The 12,164-nt window shown below is 42.7% G+C and overlaps 1 protein-coding gene across 1 annotated transcript in view; it reads left to right on the plus strand.

The window, feature by feature from the left end:
* ERBB2 (erb-b2 receptor tyrosine kinase 2) overlaps positions 1-12,164 on the plus strand; it is a 2,110,185-nt gene that overhangs the window by 1,513,223 nt on the left and 584,798 nt on the right. Inside the window, exons 16-17 of the mRNA XM_044071955.1 lie at positions 797-954; positions 5,004-5,051. Coding sequence (XP_043927890.1) covers positions 797-954; positions 5,004-5,051 — 206 coding nt within the window. The remainder of the gene's footprint in view (positions 1-796; positions 955-5,003; positions 5,052-12,164) is intronic.

Raw genomic sequence — 12,164 nt, forward strand, 5'->3', positions numbered from 1 at the left:
ATAATCATGGTTTAGTATTGAAATGGGCCTGTATGAAGCTGGATCCGATGGATCTTTACCCTCTTTAGGTATTACCCACGCCTTCTTCCATGATGCAGGAACTTCTCCTCCTCTTAAAATACTGTTAAACAAAACCTTCCAGATCTTTATCAGTTTTTTCCCCTCCTAACTTCCAAACTTCCACAGGAATACCATCTATTCCTGGAGACTTTCCTGTAGATTGGTTATACATAGCCATCCTAACTGTTAGTAATTGAGCCTCATCTACCTGTATCTTCGGCATATTTAATTCTTCCATAAACATTTCCATTTGTACCTTTTCTTGATTTCCATATTTCTCTGCTTTATATACAACTACTACCTTTCTTTGAGCTCTTTGAAGTCTTTGTATTTTCCCAGCAGCCCAATTCTAAAAGAGACTGAAAACAGATACAGTATAGTGGCTGCCATGTTTCTAAGGCTATAGCATTCAGCATTCTGCAGGGAAGCAAAAAGAAAAGTCAGAATTTTCCAGAATGTAGTTAACAGACTGTGTACATTTCTCATACAGATGTAAATATCGGAAAAAACATCCTTCTGAAATAAAATTTTCACTGAGCTAATAGCAGCCCCTTCCAGCTGAAATGAGCAAGAATAAACACATCTGCTACAGTTTTCTGTTATGTTAGAGTAATCATTTGTCTGGTATCTAATACTAGTTTTGTAGGTGGGTAACAAAAATATTTGTATTTCATTACTGATGCAGATGCTTGTTTGTAGATGGCTTATTTTTTAAACACTCATTATTTATTTGCAGGGAGAAGAGAATTGTCAGAAATGTGCCCATTATATTGATGGAAATTCCTGTGTGGAGAAATGCCCAAGTGGTATGAAGGGGAGTTCATCTGTTCCTGTCTGGAAATACCCTGATGAGGATGGTGCATGCCAGTTCTGTGCCACAAATTGTACTGTGTCGTAAGTACTTAGTGTTTATTACTTTTTTCCCAGGAAAGAATGGTTTGTCATAAAGTAAGTAGATAAAGTGCTGAGAGTAACTTATATTTCTGTAACTTTATGATGATGTTTCACTATGCCCTGGCAGCATCATGCACATCATTTCAGACATATTGCTTCCCCTCTGTTCTGTTTTCTGTCATATTGTTTCCTTCTAGTTGTGATGTTCTTATCTTATAAGGTTAACCATCTGTTTAGATGTCTCCTACATCTATACTTTGTAATTTCTTACTACTGCCTGCTGCTGCATTTATTTCCATTACTGGCACAGGACTATTTTTTTTGTATTTGTACGTAATGTGTCGAAGTGATACTGCAGGTGTACTGTTTTCTCTGCCACTTTTAAAGTCAGACACAATATACAAAAGACTTTCTGTTATGCAGTACATGTTTTGCTTGTACCATTTGCCTTCTAAAGTCTTGGTTTAGTGTATTTCACAGCTGATGAGCAGAAAACCTTTGGCTTATTAAGTGTTTAAGGACTTGTTTGCTTAAGGGTTTACTTGTTTAAATCATTATTTAAAAAATATCTTTGATTTTTACTTTTGTAAACTTTGGGAATAATTTTTGTAACTTTCAAATGTGTGTCTGGGCCTGTATGAATTTTCACATAAAATAATTCTGCTCCTTCTGTTCAGAAGTTCCTCTTTGACCACTTTTTGCATTTCCTCTTCAGATTTCTGGTGATCATTTTGCTGCCTCTTAACATTTTTTTCATCTGCTTTTGAGAAAAGCCCCGGTGGTTGAATTATATGGCAAACATTGAGGTTTACTTATCTCTTTCTTTGTTTAATGAGCCAGATGAAATCATAAGCTGAATATTTAAAAGCATAATTGGGAGAAATTTGGAAATATTGGGAAATATTATTCATGGAGAGAATAGTTGAAACTGGGAAAATATTGCTGATGGGTGATGGAGTGCCAATATATATGCCAAACGCAGATGACAAAATATGGCACTGGGAGAGATATGATTTATGATTAACTGCTGCACCTGTTTCAACTCTGTGAGCTGTTCTTGTTCTGTTGACTTTGTTACTGTAAATAACAGCCGATGATGCAATGTTTATTTCAGTCTTGAATGATAGAAGCTCCATCTGTATCCTTGTTTTAATCCTTGGTCTGTATTGCTTGCTATAGTCATACAGCTACATGGTTCAGTGTGAAGTCTCCAAGATGCGTCTTATCTTGGAGTCTGTCTTTGCCTATCAACATTGCTCATGTGATGCATGTTTAGCAGAGCAAACACATTGGTTCTTTCATGCTGATTGAAAGCTGCCAGGTCATGAAGCAGGGATGTCTGATGGATGACAGTGCAGCATATAAGACCCATTGCCATTACTTCTGTGTGAGGAAAATCTAACAGAAAAGGTAGAAACTAAAAAGCAGAAACATTACAGTAATGAATAGGCAGACTACAAAGCCAAAAAGATGGAAGTTTTAAGGGGATAGCTTTAATTGTTATTTTATCCTTGCACTCAGTTGCTTTCATGATCATAACAGCTATACAAAGGGCAGAGTTGTTCACATTTTACTGTCAACTGTCTTTCCAGTCTTCAGTCGTATCTAGTTTGGTAGTGTTTTAAAACATCTTTAATGTACAAAGATTGTGTACTATAAGTATTATACATGAAAATAATTCATTGGCATGAAAGTGGAATGTAGTCTTCGTGTATGAGTGACTATGATTTTGTACCTCTGCCTCTGGCTGCCGATGCCATTTATTTTGCAGTAGTGCAATAGTTCTTTTAAACTCTGTAATCTGATTCATTTTGCTACTAATAATGGGATTGCTGCACTTAGGTTCTGGCTAAGGTCAGAGCTGATGTGACACCTGCAGTGACACAACTTTTTACACCCATGTGGAAACATAGTAGTATGATAGCCAGATATCTATCTAGTAGTGCCCACTGACATTGACTTTAAAGAATTACTCCTCATTGCTTTTCAAGGTGGTTGAGAAATGTTATTGTAATGGTAACTTTCTGCTTAAAAATGCTATGCATATTGTTAAAATTGTGTGTGTGTGTGTGTTTCTTAGTGAGAGGGCTGAGATGTAACATATCTAGAAAAATTTAAAATATTATGATTGTTATAACTACTCGGATAGTCAGTGCGACAGACACAACTGCAAATGTGCATGCTCTCTTAATCTTTCATTATTATTATTATTTCAGAATTAACTGTACAAGGCCTATTAAAAGTGCCACGTTGACATGTCTAGCTGTAGTAATGCAGAGACATGATTGAGGTGAATAACTACATTTTTAGCACAAGCCTTTGTCTCATAGTTATAAATAAACAATACATTTCCACAGGGTGACACAGTGGAGCAGCGGTAAGCAATGCTGCCTTACAGTGTTTCATTTTCTTGGTTGAGGTATCTTCTTTGGGGAGCATGCATATCCTTCCTGTGTTTGGATTTACACCAGCTGCTCTCACTTCCTGCCATATCCCAAAGACATACACAGGTATTTGTGTCCTTTAGCAACATCCTGTATGCCACTCTCATCAAGTGTCTGTATAGCAGTACCACTGCCAATTACTCCTACTATTGAGTGACCAATGTTACAGTTATGGTTGCAGTGCTCACGGTCGACATGGCCATGGTGAGCTAAAACTCTTCAGGCTTATGTTGAGGCTACTTGCATGTATCAGTACCACTCCTCAGCTGTTGTCTTTCCCACTGCGACCCCCTTTTCCCTTCACTCTAACCCCTGTGCCCTTTCTATGTACATTCATCAGTAGCTGGTCCCCTGCTAATAGTGTAAAATCACAGCCTGTTTCTACAGACTTGCTGATAAAACCCAGAACAAACTTTATATCACCAGTTGTCCACTCAGTGGAGAGAGAATGAACTCATCTGACTGTCATTTCACAAGAAGATAAAATCAGTGGTGCCAGTGCCACAGGAGAGGAGAGATGATAGCAGTGCACTAAGGCTGTGTCATGATCAGGAACAGAACATAAAAACGTCACTGAAGTATCATACATACTGTGCAAGGAGTAGAACACAACAGAAGTAAGTGAATTATTTGTAACAGTGTAGAGAAAAACCTGTGACAAATTGTTGGCCAGTGGAATAGCTTAATTCTGGTGAAAAGTAAGGCAAAGTGCCCTTCCATGATAGCCACCCTAGGGACCTTGCGACAAAGTCACTGACATTTCATTGGAGCAAAGCATAATACCAAATCTGTAAGGTAAAGCAATGGATACATCTGTATTAAAACCTTTTGCACTAAAGAAAAGTAGTAGCAGCAGCAGCAAAATCTGCACCTTTACTGCTTTGCTTCTCCTTGGTTACTTTCCTGCTAAACAGACCTGTACCAGCACAGCACTGTAACGTTATATACTCCTGTTGATTTTTTTGTTAAAAAAAAATACTGTCACGGTATCGACTCTTTGTATCCTTGTGCAACCTCACTTGCTATCTTTTCACAGAGCACAAACTCAAGTGAAAAATGTGTGTTCCCACTGGTCCTCTCCATTTAGCTTTTAGCCATTTTTATGTACTGCATAGGGTGGGGATCTCATTGAAGGAGCTACCTTGCAGTACCGTTTTTAAATACTTGATAGGTCAAAATAAATAAATAAATAAATACCCCTGATGGTGCCCCCCCTCCCAGCTTGCAACCTGGCTGCTAGAGCTGAAGCTCAATCATCCTCATCCTTTCTTGTAGTCTGGGTGCTATCAGTTCATAGTTTGCAGCACAATGCAAGTAATCATGCTGCCAAAACTTGGAGTGGTGTTTGTACTAGACATGGAAGAATTTTTACAGTTAATTGTGATGTTTTAACTTATTTTTCTAGACTTAAAAAGTGAACACTAATGTGCAGTTTCTTTTTCTACTGCATGTGACTCCTTAAGAGAAAGCGCTATGGGGAAGTCTGTTTCTTGGCATATATATATGTGTATGTCTTTGTGTTGCTTTATGTATTATATTATGCAAAAATACACAATTTCTGATAAAGAGCTTTTCATGTTCTTTTCCTTTCTTCTGTCAATTTAGGTGCACAGTTCTGGATGAAAAGGGTTGCCCCATATTGCAGAGTCAGAGGTAATGAACTGTTTCATATATTTCTGTGCTCTTTAATGTTGATGTTTGTTGAATTAATACTGTTTTAAGCTTTGCATCTGAAAGTTTATGTTTAGAACACTGAACTGGTGATATATTTGTCTAGTTAACTTGGCAGGAAAACCGTTATTTTTGCAGTTATGTCATTGGGCAGCTGAAAGTTTGAGACAGTCTAATGTACCCTTATACACATATTTATCTCTGAGAATATTCATATCTTGAAATTACATTGCAATACAAGGTAATTGCAAGTAATAGAAGCCAAAACAGTACTGATAACAGTATCCTTGTAGTTACGATCTTTGCATTACATGTAAGCTTCTGTTTGGCATTAAACATTTAACATTACTGGCATTTCTGTTTTTGTTTCGCATTTTAAATGTGGAGCCACTTTCGCTCTTTAACAATTATTTACTTTCCTAGTGTATTAGTAAATTATTTTTATTTTTCATTATATAATTATTCATTAATCTCTGAGAATGAGGTGCACCTTTTGCTAGTTGTAACTGTCTGTTAGAGTGTGCTCAACAATATACTAAGGTTGAAAGTAACTTTTGCTATAAATATGCAACCTAAATAAGGAACAAGATAAAGCTTGCTTAAATGTAGAAATAGAGTTTAGCAATATGTGATTAGCATCCATACTAAATGACTGTGGCTTAAGAAAATAAGGAACTTGCTTATGCGTGTATTACACACACATCAAGAAAGCTGACTTCTTACAGACTTGGCAAGAATGTGAAAAAAACAGGATATATCAGAAAAAAAATAATCTGCTTTCTTTAATAGGACATGTGTTTATCCACCAGGCATTTTCTTGAAAAATATGCTTTTCTAAGAAAATTTAAAAGTATGCTTTTTTACAAAAGTTTATCCACAAGGCGTTTCCTTAAAAATATACTTTCCTGCACTTATCAGCGTTTGCACAGGAACAGATGTGCCAGCATTTGCGTCACTAAGGCAGTATATTTCCAAAACCAAGAGGGTGTGTGTTTAACTAAAAATGTATATAAAGTCTGTATTAAATCCAGTTATGTTAGGGGTATTGGTAGGGACACATTTGTCCCGAGGTAAATGTTGTATTTCTCACATCATCTGTACTATATGAGAAGTAAAGTAGAACAGTTTCTGAAGCTGTAACAGAAGTACATGTGGTTTATTGTAAAAGTTATTGGTTACTGCTCTTAAAGACAGGTGCTGCAAAGTATATTCTCTCATCAGTGTATATTCTGCAAGTTTCTGTATGCAACAGACTGTGAATGCAACTATAACCAGACTTTGATTTCAGCAGAATCCAGCCAGCAAGACTGATTGTCTTAAGAAGACTTCAAATCCATCACAGTAAGCATCAGAGTAACAATACAGTGCTTTATCACCTTAAAATTAAATTTTCAATAGCAAGCTAGCCTGCATTCGAACACAGAGGGAATGGTAAGCCCTGCAGAGGGTTACTTCAGTCAAATTGCAGTAACTAACAATGTGAGAGTGTTCAATCTCGCCGTTTGTTCTTACACATGGGTTCGGAGCCGATCCTCGGCTCCGAGTCAGCCGCTTAGCAAAGCTCTGCATCGAGAAGAAGCTCGAGACCAACCTATCTCCCACAATTCCCTCTGCCCTTACCCCAGATCTAGTTTGCCGCTGCAACTGATCACATCGTTTGAAGAGCTCTGAGCCAACTTCAGATAAGATATAGCTTTTTTTCTAATAGAATTTTGATTAAAATTCTTAGATTTGTGAGACTTATTAGTGTGTGTGTGTGTGTATGGTCTATGGTTCCGATCAACTAAATTCTTAGTGTTTTAAAACAGTTTTTCTTTAGTTAGGATTCCTAGGGCCTACCCCACTTACTAATATCGGATTTGACTGCTAAAGTTTACTAATCACTTCATATCATTACTTTTCGGCCTTTGGCTAACATTTAAGTGTAGTGATTGTTATTTCACTGTTTATTGTGACAATTTTTGACTTTGACATGTCTGAGAAGGTTAAGTCAGGCTTTAAAAGATGTCAGTGCAGACAGAAGATGTCTGTCACAGACAACCATAGCTCCTGTGTCTACTGTCTTGGCCCTCTCCATCTTCAGGAGGACTGCTCCATTTGTCACTCCTTTAGTGGAAGGGTCATGACAGATAGGCGCAGGAAGCTTATGGACAGGGGTCTTCTGAAGCCTGCTTTTCAGGAGGCTTTAGATAAGTCAGACCAGACTTCTAAATCTTCGAAGGAGTCGAAGACTTCGGAGCCTACGTCATCGGCTCCAAGTTCTTCTTTTAAAGTTCGTTCACTGGTTCCACAGACTTCGGGGCCGAGTATCGGACTAGTGTCTGTCACTGAGCCTCGAGTCTTGGAACCGGTGACGGAACTGCCACCTCCTGCTCTTTTGAGGTCAGCACCGTCCTCGATTCCTTCGATGCGGTCTTCCAGGCCCCTCTCCGACACCGACGTAGATCGTGTGGTGCAGAAGCTGATGGAGAACACGGCCCTGTCCAAACTCATTGCAGTCTCCTCTCAGTTGGTGTCGAGACTCGAAGGCCTTCCCTTGTCTCCATCTGGTCCTCCTCCGAGGCCTACTCAGCCCTTGGAGCCGGGAGACGCTGATCTGTTGATAGTAGAGCCCTTGGTGCCAGAACCGTCTCTTTCTCGGTCGGCACCGTTGACTTCGACTCCGTCTGAACCACTCCCGGACTCGCTGAGCCGACGATCTATCCTTGGTTCCGGGACAGAGAGTCGAACCGATATTTCGGTGCCGACTCTCCCTCTCGGCGCCTCGGCACGGATCACCTCGGCTCCGTCCTCGGGGTCGGTGCCCTTGGCTTCTGCATCGGAGATTCCTCCTCGTTCTTCGGAACTGGGGGATTCCTCGGCTCGGGGTCCAGGGGCCTTCGATCTTATGAGGAAGGTATTGTCTTCCCAGACAACTACTTCAGCAGAAGCAACGTCTCCCTCCCATAAAGGCCCGTTGTCCTCTTCTGCACCTACAACTACTCAAAAGCGTCGAGCACAAGTGTCTCAGCCGCTCCCAGAGGGAGCCCTCTCTTCCTCGGAGGCTTCATCGGATGCCCCCCCCCCCCCGAGGAAGTCCCGAGGAAAAGATTGTGTAAGAGGAGGCACTTGGATTCTCCACAAGAGTCCTTAACATCGGACACTGACTTAGATGAGTCAGAGGGGTCCCCAAAATCACCTTCAGAGGATGTCTCCTTCTCTGACATCCTGGAGATCCTAAAACAGAGAGGTGATTGGCAAGCCCTACCCCCTTCTGAGGATGAGTCAGTTTTGCTGAAGGCATTTGGTGCTCGCCCTTCTTCCTCCTGGGTCACTCCGTCCTTCGACGAGTTAATGGAATTGATTGCTCGAAGGGCGTGGGAGACACCTGACACAGTGGAGCCAGTTCCCAGAAAGCCTAATAAGTATATTACGGCCCCTCAGGATAAGGCATACCTCACGAAGGGAGTTCCAGTGGTTGCTATGGTGGTGGCAGCTGCCACTAAAAAGGAGATGTCTGAATCTTCCTCGTCTGTCTATCCACCTAATAGAGATTCTAGGACCATCGACAGATATGGGAAGCGCATTTTCAGTTGAGCGACTCTTTCCATGCGATCACTGAACTATTTGACACATTTCACACGTTTACAGAGGGATCTAGTCAAAGAGTTGGGAGATACCCTCCAGGGTACTACAGATGCTGCTGTCACGGATAAGGTTACAGCACAGCTCAGTACCCTTACATCTATTGTAAACTCGTCCATGAGGCTCATCTCGTATGCAGCCGAAGGGTCGAGTAGGGCTGCGGCTTCAGCGATTGCTCTCCGTAGACAATCCTGGATGCACCTATGCTCCTTTGTGGAAGCCTTCAAGTCTTCCTTTACTAATGCCCCTTTTGATGGTGCCACTCTTTTTGGCCCCAAAGTAAAGGAGACCCTTACCCGGTGTGAGCAAGAGGGAAAGACTCTGTCTGCTGTCGGAGTCCGTTTTTCCACCCCATCCGGACCGTACCCCAAAGGGCAACGAGGTGGGAAAATGTGGTTTCGTAAACCCCAGGGTTCTTTCCCAAGCACACAGGGTGATGCCCCCTCCAGAGGCAGGGGGGGGGGGGCAGAAGTGGAAGACGTCGCCTTGGCGGCAGAGGGGGTCCGCGGAACCAAGGCAACAGGAATACTGTCCCTGGGAAGCCTTTCCAGCACTCCTGAAGGGAGGCCCGACTGTCCTGCTCTGGAGGCAGTCGGGGGTCGCTTAGCTTTATACCCTCAGGCCTGGCAAAGTCTTACCTCAGACAGATGGGTGTGTGTGTGTGTGTGTCTTTCGGCTTTTCCCGGTTAGGGTCGCCACAGCGGAACTCCGGTCCGCTAATGATTGGCAGTAGAGTTTTACATGCTGGCTTGCCGGGCCTAACGCACAACCTTCAACGAAGGAACGCCCATTCACGCATGTCGTCACACAGTAGACGCTTTAACTGAGAATCGAACAGGCAACGTCTAACTGTGAGGCGACAACGCTACCGCAGCACCACCACCGCAGTTACCTCAGACAGATGGGTAAAAAGCATTATTACCAGAGGTTACATAATTCCATTTCTATTTCCCCCGTTACCACAGAAAAGACTCCCAGATGTACCGCCCCATCTGCGAGAACCTGCAGCTATAGAAATTTCAAGGCTGCTAGAAAAAAAGAGTCATCCAACCAGTCCCGGCGGACCAAAGAGGATTCGGAACTTACTCAAGGTTCTTTTTAGTTCCAAAAAAGACAGGGGACTGGAGGCCAATTCTGGACCTAAGCAAGCTCAATACCTTTGTGAAGAAAGAAAAGTTCCGGATGGTCACGCTTCAATCGATCCTTCCATTCTTACAGAAGGACGACTGGATGTGCTCAATAGATCTCAAGGATGCATACTACCACATCAAAATGGCCAGAGCGTCCAGAGATCACCTGCGCTTCCGGCTGGGAGCCAGCCACTTTCAGTTTTGGGCCCTGCCCTTTGGTATAACCTCAGCCCCCAGGATTTTCACCAAATGCATGGCAGTGGTAGCGTCTCACTTGAGACTCCTAGGATTCCAGGTGTTTCCGTATCTGGACGACTGGCTTCTTACTGCCTCCACCGAGCGTTGACTGATACAGGCCAGGGACTACACACTCGACCTTTGTGTTCAGCTAGGGATTTCGATAAATTTCAAAAAATCTGCCTTACAGCCATCACAGCATATCTCATTCATAGGGGCAGATTTGGATACCCGTTCCTTGCTTCTAAGACTTCCCCCAGAAAGAATAGCTTCCCTACAAAAACACATATCTCTACTTCTGTTGTCCAAGAAATCACCAGCCAAACTGGTTCTGAAAGTCTTGGGACTCATGTCAGCTTCCCTCATTGCAGTTCCCTTGAGAAGACTACACATGAGAGTTCTTCAATGGCTGCTGTTCGCACAATGGTCGTTCCAACAGTTACCGCTGACACATGAAATTCACATTACAAACACCTGCAAAACACACCTGTCTTGGTGGTTACAGAACTGCAATCTCATCAGCGGCCGACCGTTTGTGTTACCCACACCAACAGCTACAGTGACCACGGACGCTTCCCTGATAGGGTGGGGGGCATCTTTCTGGGACAGACAGTCCAAGGCGAATGGACCAATCTAGAGTACAACCTGCACATCAATGTCCTGGAGATGAGGGCAGTGTTTCTAGCGTTGCAACATTTTTCCTCCCTTCTACCTCTAGGGACCATTGCAGTTCAAACGGACAACATGTCCGTAGTTTGGTACATAAACAAACAAGGGGGAACCAAATCTTACCAGTTATGCAGAGAGGCCATGAGAATTTGGCAATGGGCAGAGTCCACGGGTCGCTTTCTGATAGCAACGCACATCCCGGGGTTATCCAACGTCATAGCGGACAGGTTGAGCAGAGCCATACTGTTACCTCACGAGTGGTCCCTCAACCAGACAATAGCGGACATGATATTCCGCAAGTGGGGCCAGCCTTGCTGCGATCTGTTTGCATCTCCAATGAACGCCAAATGCAGAAGCTACTTTGCCCTATTACCCCCGCCAGGGGATGTTCCCAGGGACGCTCTGGTTCACGATTGGCCCCCGGGTCTCCTATACGCCTTTCAACCTATACCTCTGATACCGAGATTTCTCCAGAAAGCCAAGGATCTGGAAAGGACTGTAATTCTCATTGCCCCATTCTGGCCTCGTCAAATTTGTTTTCCCTTTCTTCAAGCACACCAAATACGGGAGCCTTGGATCCTGGACCCGGTGCCAGATCTACTGACTCATTCGTCAGGAGCTCCCCACCCATCGATCCTGTCCCTCAGATTAGCAGCTTGGCTGCTCCGCTTCCCTTCTTAGCCAGGTCTGATCTTCTTTCTCCGGCAGTTCAGAACATTCTAGTAGCCCCTCATATGGCTTCCACTACAAAAATTTACACTAGTAAGTGGAAACGTTTTGTATACTGGGCAACTGCACAACATTTAGATCCCTTAATAGCCCCATTAAACAAAGTTTTAGAGTTCCTATCCATGCTATTTCACCAAGGAGCTTCTACTGCCACCTTGAGAGTTCAGTTGGCTGCTATTTCTAACTTTCATGTGGGGGAGAATGGAGCACCTATTATGGCTCATAGGCTTTGTAAAGCCTTTTTAAAAGGATCCTTTCATCTTAGACCACCAGTCAGGTTTCCTACAGCTCTGTGGAATCTAAACCTCCTTTTATCCCAGCTAATGCTACCACCCTTTAAACCAGCCTCTTCTTGTTCCTTAAAGTTCTTGTCCTGGAAAACTCTCTTTCTAGTAGCTATCACTTCAGCCAGACGAGTGTCGGAACTTCAAGCTCTTTCCATTAAACACCCATATTTAATTTTTCACCCGGATAGGGTATCTTTAGGCACCAACCCCTCTTTTCTCCCCAAGGTTTGTTCAGTCAACAACATCAATCAATCCATTGAACTCCCCACATTTTTCAAAAAACACTCCAATAAGCTGGAATATATGTTGCACAAGTTGGATGTTCATAGACAACTCAGATTCTATCTAGATAGAACGAAAGATCATAGAAAAGCAGACCAGCTCTTTATAGCCTTTGCGGACAACAAAAAGGGCATGGC

Source organism: Protopterus annectens, chromosome 5.part0 (genome assembly GCF_019279795.1).
Source record: "Protopterus annectens isolate FY-2018-M chromosome 5.part0, PAN1.0, whole genome shotgun sequence".
NCBI lineage: Eukaryota > Metazoa > Chordata > Ceratodontiformes > Protopteridae > Protopterus > Protopterus annectens.